The 9,117-nt window shown below is 45.5% G+C and overlaps 1 protein-coding gene across 1 annotated transcript; it reads left to right on the top strand.

Annotated features, from left to right (window-relative positions):
- The first annotated feature begins 608 nt into the window (after window positions 1-608).
- LOC137404767 (uncharacterized) lies at window positions 609-1,055 on the top strand. Its single transcript, XM_068090998.1, has one exon. It carries the CDS (start codon window positions 609-611, stop codon window positions 1,053-1,055), a length of 447 nt encoding a protein of 148 aa, XP_067947099.1.
- The last annotated feature ends 8,062 nt before the right edge of the window (window positions 1,056-9,117 follow it).

The raw sequence follows: 9,117 nt of genomic DNA, 5'->3' as shown, positions 1-9,117 counted from the left end.
CATCCCCTACCGAGCACCGAAGGATGGAAGACCTTTTGGTCCGTTATGCGGATGTGTTCAGCCAAGGAAGCAAAGACGTGGGGCGTACCACCCTGGTACAGCATGAAATCCCCCTTCTCCCAGAAGCACAACCCATCCGTCAACACCCATATCGAGTAGGACATGAGAAAGAAGCCGAAATCGAGCGACAAGTTTCGGCCCTTGAGAAACAAGGCATGATTGAGCCCGCTCACGGGGCCTGGAGCTCTCCGGTGGTCTTGGTGAGGAAGAAGGACGGGGCGTGGCGATTATGTGTGGACTATAGAAAGCTCAATAGTGTCACTCGCCAGGACGCCTAACCCCTTCCCCGGATTGACAAGAGTTTAGATGCCTTGTCCGACAGCAAATTTTTCAGTACCCTGGATATGATGAGCGGGTATTGGCAGGTACCTCTCTCTGCCGAGGCCCAGGAACGGTCAGCATTCACCACACGCAGTGTATTATGGAGATGGAAGGTGCTCCCCTTTGGGCTGACCTCCGCTCCGGCTACCTTCCAGCGGCTAATGGAACGCGTCCTCCAAGGGCTACACTGGAAAACCTTGCTGTTATACCTAGACGACATCATTGTCATGTCGGCAGACTTCTCTAGTCATGTAACTAGGCTGGCAGAGGTGTTGGAACGATTGAGGCAAGCCGGGTTAAAATTAAAGCCCTCTAAATGCAGTCTGTTCCAGACCCAAGTTAAGTACCTGGGCCACATAGTCAGCGACACCGGAGTGGCTACCGACCCTGAGAAGATTCAGGCCATCAGTGAATGGGCAGCACCACAGGATGTGACGCAGTTAAGGTCTTTTTTGGGTACCACTGGGTACTACCACCGATACGTACCTGACTACGCCTCGATCGCCAAACCTCTCACCTTGTTGACAAGCGAGGGGGTCTCCTGGAAGTGGGAGGAAGATGAACAGGAAGCTTTCCTTAACTCTTTGGGGACGAATCACGTGAAAGCCCGTCAAACGGGCAATGTCTCAGAGGCCGAATCACGTGAAAGCCCGTTAGAAATCAGTCTACGATAGACCTTTTTTAAAATATTTTATTTTTTAAGAAAATAGCGTTTAAAAATAAAATTAATTATTTCATCAATTTTAGTAGGTTTTGTAGTAATGTTTTGAGACTGAAAAGTAATCCCTAATACGCATGTGCAAGAAGAACACGTTGCAAAAAATTGCTCTTCCTTTTTGGAAAGCTAGTCAAAATGGACGGACGTGATTGCTCCAGCTCAGCCAAAAAAGTACGTTTAGATGAAGACATCAACTGGTTCGACAGTGAGGAAGAGGATATCAGGTCAGAAGAAAGTGGGGAAGACGATGCATGTGAAATAGAAAATCAACAGAGTGAATCTGATAGCGAAAATGAGAGTGAAACGGACGGCGATGAAACAGGGAGTATTTACGGCTTTCAAAGAGGAGCCGACTTAAAACCCAAAGATTTGCATTTTGATGAAAGCTTGGCAGGAGTAAAAAGTCGAATTCCTGGACAGATAAGTATTCTTGATTATTTAAAACTTTTTATCACATCGGCCATCATGAATGTAATAGTTAACGAAACAAATAGATATGGCCTTCAAAAACATCGCGATGCCTGGGAGCCTGTCGATGACAAAGATATTTGGCGAGTTTTTGGTTTAGTTGTGCTCATGGGTATTGTCAAAAAGCCTACTCTAAAATCTTACTGGTCTACCCGTCCCCATTTATCTACGTCAATATTTGGGAAAATAATTTCAAGAGACAGGTTTTTAATGATTTTAAACTGTTTACATTTCACTGACAACTCTGAAAACCCTGCTGGCAATAAATTGTTCAAGCTAGGCAATGTGTTATCCATGATATGTGAGCGGTTATCTTCTGTTTTACTGCCAGGTAAATTTCTATCTTTAGATGAAAGCTTGCTGGCTTGGAAAGGACGGCTTAGCTTCAAACAGTATATTCCATCTAAAAGATCCAGATTTGGAATTAAGATATTTGCTCTCTGCGATGCTGTCTCTGGCTACGTGCACAAGCTGTCTGTGTACATAGGTAATGAGCGAGAGCAAGCTGAAGGTACCGGCAGAGGAGTCACCCACAATATAGTAATGAAATTAATGAATGGTTTGCTGAATACAGGTCGTTGCTTATATATGGACAATTATTATAATTCGCCAGAGTTAGCTGCTGAACTTATAAAAAATAACACTCATGTTTGCGGAACTTTGCGTCCAAACAGAAAAGGTGTTCCTAAAGATTTAAAATTATGTAATGGAAAAACTATTAAAAAAGGTGAAACAACGAGTTTTTCTAATGGTGATTGTATGGTTGGCTGTTGGAGAGATAAAAAATGTATTTGTCTAATTTCAACTATGCATAAAAACTTGGAAGTCGTAGATACAGGCAAAGTAAATTATAAAGGGGGTAAAATTTGCAAACCAGCTGCTATTTTGGATTACAACAAATACATGGGGGGAGTTGGCAAATCAGATCAAAACTTGCATTATTATAACGCTGCGCGTAAAACCATGAAATGGTACAAAAAATTATTTTTTCACTTATTAGATATTTGTGTGTATAATGCAGTCATAGTTTATAGAGTACATAGCGGCTGTAAAATAACTGACCTAGAGTTTCGAAATAAATTAATTGAACAGATATTTGAATACACTGGATCTTGGCGCAAATACACTAGTTCCTGCGCTTCAACTTCTTCCCCTCATCGACTAGTGCTAAATAGTCCAGGAAAAAATAGAAAACCAAAATATAGAGTTTGTAAGTGCTGCTCAAGGCGAAATGATGACGGCACCCGTAAACGAAGCGAAACTAAATTTAGATGCCTAGCATGTGGAGTATCTTTGTGCGAGTCATGTTTTATTCCTTACCATGCTAGATAAATTTCTTTACAAATTGTAATTTATTTAGTTTTGGCAACTGTTTCATTGCTTTGTATTTTTAGCTTTTGTACATACATTTGCTGAAATGTCATCTAGTCTATTGTATTTGTTCTGCATTGCATTGATATGTTGTATTTGTTTTGCATTGCATTGATATGTTGTATTTGTTGTCCATTGCCCTTTTCAGGGCAGCCAACTAATCGAAAGAGTTCAGTTCACATATTCTGCAATGTAGCAGATTGATTTCTCCATGATTTGCTGTGTCTGTTCATAATAAATGTTGCTTCTTGTCTGTTGCTGCTTCACCAAATGTGTGAATACATGCCCACCACTCCATTCTTCTTGTACACAAACAGTTAATCTTTGCTGCAGCGCATATGAGTCTGTGCAATGAGTTGATATGCAAAATTGATACATATATAGCTTCAAGAAATACATAATAATAATTTGAATGCAAAAAATCATAACTGCAAACATAGATCTCAAGATGATAAGTTTTCACAAGCTGTCTGGAGGAAACAATCTCAGTCTGTAGAAAAATATCTCAGCTTTCAGATGCATATTCATTTGCAGCTTTATGCCAAATTGCACAAGAGTTATAGCAAGGTTTGAGCTGCCTTGTCGGGCGACTGTTGCAGGGTTATCGTCATGAGCATTTTGAAGGTCTTCACCCGCAATGCACCGAAGCTCCTAATTCTACTTTTAATGCACTTGAACAATTTTTTTTTTTTGCAAACTCTTGCAAACATATGACACTGTGCAGATGCTTATTATAAATCATTTTCACAGAGTTATTGCTTTTAAAAATGTATTTGTTATCGATATTTTATGGAAAAAGAAGTGAAAACTTGGACAAATGAATAATTTGTCAAAAATAATTACAGACTATTTCCAGGAAATTATTGGCTGCCTGTTGAGAAATTTCTAAGCTGTCCAATGCATATTAATTTATAGCTCCATGTCAATTTGCATGCAAGTTATTGCGATTTTTAGGCGGCCATGTCAGGCCTTCAATTTTTGCTTGTCTTATAGGTCGCGCACTGAGAATTTCGAGGGGCGCTCCCGTAATGTATCGGAGCTCATAACTTTACTTTCAAAGCCCTTAGACGACCAATTTTTTTTGCAAACTGTTGTGAACCTATGAATCCTTGCAAGTAGTATTTGTACAACATTCTCGATTATTCGTATCAATTTGGAAAATGCAATGGAAGTTGGCACATGAAAATAAAAAATCATCTCTTCAACAAATTGACACGTTTGCTGGAAAGCATTTGCAAGCTAATTGCATGCAAAAACAATGAGCTTGTAGAATAATTTCTCAGCTTTCTCATGCATGTTGATTTATGCCACTACCGCAGTTGTGATGTAAGTTACTGCAGTTTTTATGCAGTCATGTCGAAGGGTCAAATCGCCCTAGTAATTGCCCCCGTCCGCTGGTACTTTCCAAGCCGTAAGCCGACCGTCGCTAAAGGGTTAAGCTCAAGTGGTCACTGACGCACGCTCCAGTGCTGGCATACCCTGATCCCTCTTTACCCTACGTACTCGATACCGATGCTAGTAACGTAGGGACCGGGGCTGTGTTATCCCAGGTCCAGCAAGGCAACGAGCGACCTATAGCCTACTATAGCAAGACCCTCTCCCCCGCCGAACGCAACTACTGCGTGACTAGAAGAGAGCTGCTGGCAGTCGTGCTAGCTGTCCGACATTTCCGGCCCTACCTATATGGCAGAGAATTTACTATCCGGACAGATCATGCCTCCTTGGTTTGGCTGCACCGGAGGAAGGAACCCTCTTGCCAGGTGGCCCGGTGGCTGGAGAGCCTAGCCGAGCACAAGTATCGAATCATCCATCGAAAAGGCGTTAAACACGGTAACGCCGATGGGTTGAGTCGACAACAGTGCATCGACTGCCGACAGTGTGCTGCCATTGAGAAGCGGGATCTTGGGCCAACTAGGTCACAAGTGTGTGACTCACTAGTACCCCCAGGGACAAATCGGGAAACTACCGTACCAGTGGACCAAATTCCAGTACAACCACCAAGAGGTACGGGAGGACCCAGTCCTAGCGCCCACCAGTTGGATGAAGACGAATGGCCTCGACTACCCAGCAGCAGACATACACCAGGGCCCGGCCTCCCGACTCCCACACCAGCCAGCCTAGTTCCAGTACGGCTGCCATGCGGTGCGGGGTCACCGAGAGTGTTGGACAACCCCCTCAGAAAGTCTCAAAACCCTCGGTTACGGGCCATCAAGGTGGCAGGTGAGCCAGGACTCGTTGGGGAGACTGATAAAGTTGCGGTACAATCAGACGCTAAAGCCACGAGTTTAGATCTCTCACCGCCAGCTGCCCCAAAGGTCCCGAAATTGTTGACAGTGGTGCAAACTTCGCTAGATGAAGTACGAGCATTGCAACAGAGACCCGCTACCGACCTCGGGATAATTTACCAGGCCGTCAGGAACCAGAAAAGAATCGAGGAGGCCATATTACAAGTAGGCAGCCCCGAGTTGCAGCGATTGGCCCGGATGTTCCATCAGCTCCAGGTTGACGAAACAGGTGTATTGACCCTTCATCTCATTCAGAATGGGCGAGAAAGGGTGGTGGTGGTATGCCCCCAAACACTGAGACAGGAGATCCTGTGGAAGGCCCACGAACAAACTCACTGCGGTGTGGAAAGGACCCTGAAGCGCGTCCAGGTGGATTGGTACTGGCCGGGCATGTCCGGAGATATCAGGAGGGCAGTTCTCTCTTGTGAAGTTTGCCAGCGGGCTAAGACGGGAAAGGCCCGGACCTCCGGGAACCGACAACGACTGTACGCCGGGAGGCCATGGCAGCGTCTAGCCGTAGATTTGGTGGGACCCCTACCTCAGGCACCTCGAGGAAATAGCTGGGTGTTGGTACTCACTGACCATTTCACTCGGTGGTCGGATGCCTTAGCTATCCCTGACGCTACAGCCCCAACGGTGGCCCAGGTCTTGGATGAGAGAGTATTCAGTTACTTCGGTCTGCCCGAAATTATCCACACCGACCAGGGGAGCCAATTCGAGTCCTCTTTGTTTCAAGAGCTATGTGACTTGTGGGGAGTCGACAAATCTAGGACCACTCCATACCACCCCGAAGGGAATGGTGTGGTTGAAAGAAACAATCGAGTATTGGGTGACTCCCTACGAGCACTTTTACTGGGCAGAGGACAAGAGGACTGGGATCAATTATTGCCACAGATCATGCGGACGCTGCGAGGGCTACCGCACTCCGCCACTAAGGAAACACCAAATTATTTGATGTTGGGTCGGGAGCTTCGTCTTCCTGACCAATTGCTGCATGGAAATAGGTTGGAATCATTTACGAGCACACACGAGTATGTCCAGACTGTTCACGACCTATGATGCAAGCTCATACTCTCCTCCGAGATAGACAGAAGGAAATTGTATCAACCGATGTGAGAGAGCCTCCACTGTTCAATGAGGGTGACCTCGTATGGTTGCTAAGCAAGCGGCGAAGAAAAGGAGAAAATCCGAAATCAGCGGCCAAGTATGTGGGGCCCTATCGCGTACTAAGGAGTCACGAAAATCATACGTACAAAATAGAAAGATATGGACAGCGATCCACTCAGGCTGAAGGAAGATTAAGGCTCTGTCGCCCTAGCCTGGTGCAACAAGGACGAGCCCCAGTTGAAGTCGAACCTGCCCGATGTCCCAACATGAGAGGTTATCCCCGGAAACGAGTATCACAGAAAAACGGTAATCCAGATGCTGTTATTTCCAAATCACTTCTGCCTAGTCGATTAATAGATTTACCAATACCACAATCGCCGGGAAGATTGGAACCACTTCGGCTTCCCAGCGAAGATTTTTTGGTCTCTCCAGGTGAACACAACCCTAACTCGAGGGCTGGCCTTGACACTGGCTGCGAATTGGCGACCGAAGAAGCAAGAACTACGGGGAATGTAGGAGTTCAGGCTAGTATCACTGGGGCTGGAAACACCACACGGCCCCAGCGAATAAGAAAGCCCCCTGCGTATCTAGCGGATTACGACACCAGTACTGTCCAATCAGGAGAAGCCAGAAGGGGTCAAGGTCAGAGGGCGGCCATTTTGGAAACCAAAGAAAGCGCGCTCATTGCTTGTTATCAGCTCGACACACACACACATATGTACACCCTCCAGCCATGGAAGTGACCAAGGAGACCATTAAAGAAGCTTCTCCAATTATCGGAGCCTTGCCTCTACTATCGGAGTTAGTGATTCCATTGGAACTACACCCGGCTCCCAATGAAACGTTAGATGATATGGATTCTGACTCGATGAAGGAAGATTCCTCCCCGAACTCTCGCCTGCCGACCAAGTGGGTCTCAGAGGAAACGACCAGGAAAATAATGAAGTTATGTCAGGAAAGCGGTATCCACTGTCCGTTGTGCCAACAATCATTATCCACCCCCCGACGGCGCCGGATTCACATTGCTCAACATTTTACCAGGTTCTTTTGCAAATGCGGGAGAAATTCGACCTCGAGGGACACAATCGCCAAACACCAATCAAGGATAAAGGATGTGGAGATCCGGAAAGCCCACGGTGGAACGGGCGTTAAGAGCTACGAGGTCGACCGCGCCAGCTACCCCACATGGAGCAAGAGAGTCCGATTGGTCAACCCCCCGGCCTTCGAGAAACCTACGCCCTATGGTCCGGTTAAGATGAAGCCACCTGTGAGGAGAGGACCACAGGCACCCTTTCCCTCTCCCCCGAAGAAAAAGCGGATAGATCAGAAATGTAGTCCGCTCAAAACGGGGAGACCCATACCGGCTACCAGGAAAACACTAACGACGGTCGGGAGCATCCAGAGCCGACTGGGAGATGTTCGACCCCGAGTCACGGTGGACGCCCTTCGAGAGGAGGCCTCTAACCTCAGACGGACAGCCCGTCGCCTGGAAGAGTTGGCCAATCGGATGTAGACCTAATGAAAGATTGCGACCCGAATCCCGTTAAAGACATTGACTATCTCTATTTTGTGGTGTGTTCTAGTTTGTTTGTGTTTTCTTATATCATTTTATTCTTTTTTTTGGTTTGGTTTTTTTTTTATAGCCGCTTGTCGTCTATAGGGGCGGCGTGTGTGATGGAACACTAGGTTGCTATCCTTCTTGTATAATTTCTAACTGGAGTTATGTTCCCTTTTTATCCTTTTGTAACCACGCCCCTATAGGAGGCTGGTCCTTGCATCTCATTTGCATAATCTAATGTACTTAAGGCAGGGCCTCGGCTCTTTATGTTCGTTCAATATATGCAGTGTGTTTGGAACCATACTCTTTCTGCTACCCTGCGCGATATCAGAACCACTCCAAGCATATAGCTATCTCCAAAGACCTAGTCTATGGACTGTGCTGTTGGGACAAACTCGTAAAAACACTGTCGACCTCGTCGACCTCCGGTCGACCTTGTCGACCTAGTATAAAACCCCTATGGGTGAAATCCCTGGTGTAAGGTGGTTGATGTTGACCGGTGGAGTAAGCCGACCTAGTCGCCTCCGCGTGTTGGTCACGGGCAAGCAGTACACAGCCCCTGTGAAGGGTGAATGCAGACCGGTAGAGTAAGTCGACCTAGTCGCCTCTACGTGTTGGTCGCAGGAACCAACACAATATTAATTTCAGTGGTCTGATATCTCTGCATAGTATTTATGAACTCGAAATACGGTGGAGAGGTGCACCAAATACCGCATTGTTGTCTTTATAGTGGCCTAAATATGCTCGTCTTTAGAATCAGTTGATTCTTTAAATACTTTTGAAAGCATTATTTGTGTTCCACTTATTGCTAAATAGACTAAAAGATGTTGCAGGTACCCAGACCTTTGGTCTGTGCCTATCCCGCGAAGATAGCATTAATTTTTAACAGAAATGTAGCTTTTGTTTCTGACCATGTGTAATAAAATATTGCCAAATTACTTTAAAACCAAGGAGTTCCAGTAGAAACCACTTTCTCTTCAAACATATCAGTTGTTAAGAGTCCACAGGTTGTGACATGAAACAGGTGGTTGACTGGCTCCAGGAGTGCTTGATATAAACTTGTTCAGCTAGCACCCTGTATGACTTGGGCCACTAAGTCTCACATTTGTGTGTAATTAAGATAGCATTCGAGGACTTTTGATGTTCAAATTTCTTCAACCTCATGAATATGTAGACCATAAATTTTGACAATCAAATATTTATACTGATTTTAACTTTTAAGTACCTGC

This window comes from Watersipora subatra, chromosome 9 (assembly GCF_963576615.1).
Source record: "Watersipora subatra chromosome 9, tzWatSuba1.1, whole genome shotgun sequence".
Lineage (NCBI taxonomy): Eukaryota > Metazoa > Bryozoa > Gymnolaemata > Cheilostomatida > Watersiporidae > Watersipora > Watersipora subatra.
Note: the sequence above shows the minus strand (reverse complement) of the source record. Positions and strands in the feature narration are given on the sequence as shown.

What these genes read in the sequence shown, in the direction of transcription:
- LOC137404767 (XM_068090998.1), top strand. Translation starts at nt 609, where the DNA reads ATGTCGGCAGACTTCTCTAGTCATGTAACTAGGCTGGCAGAGGTGTTG.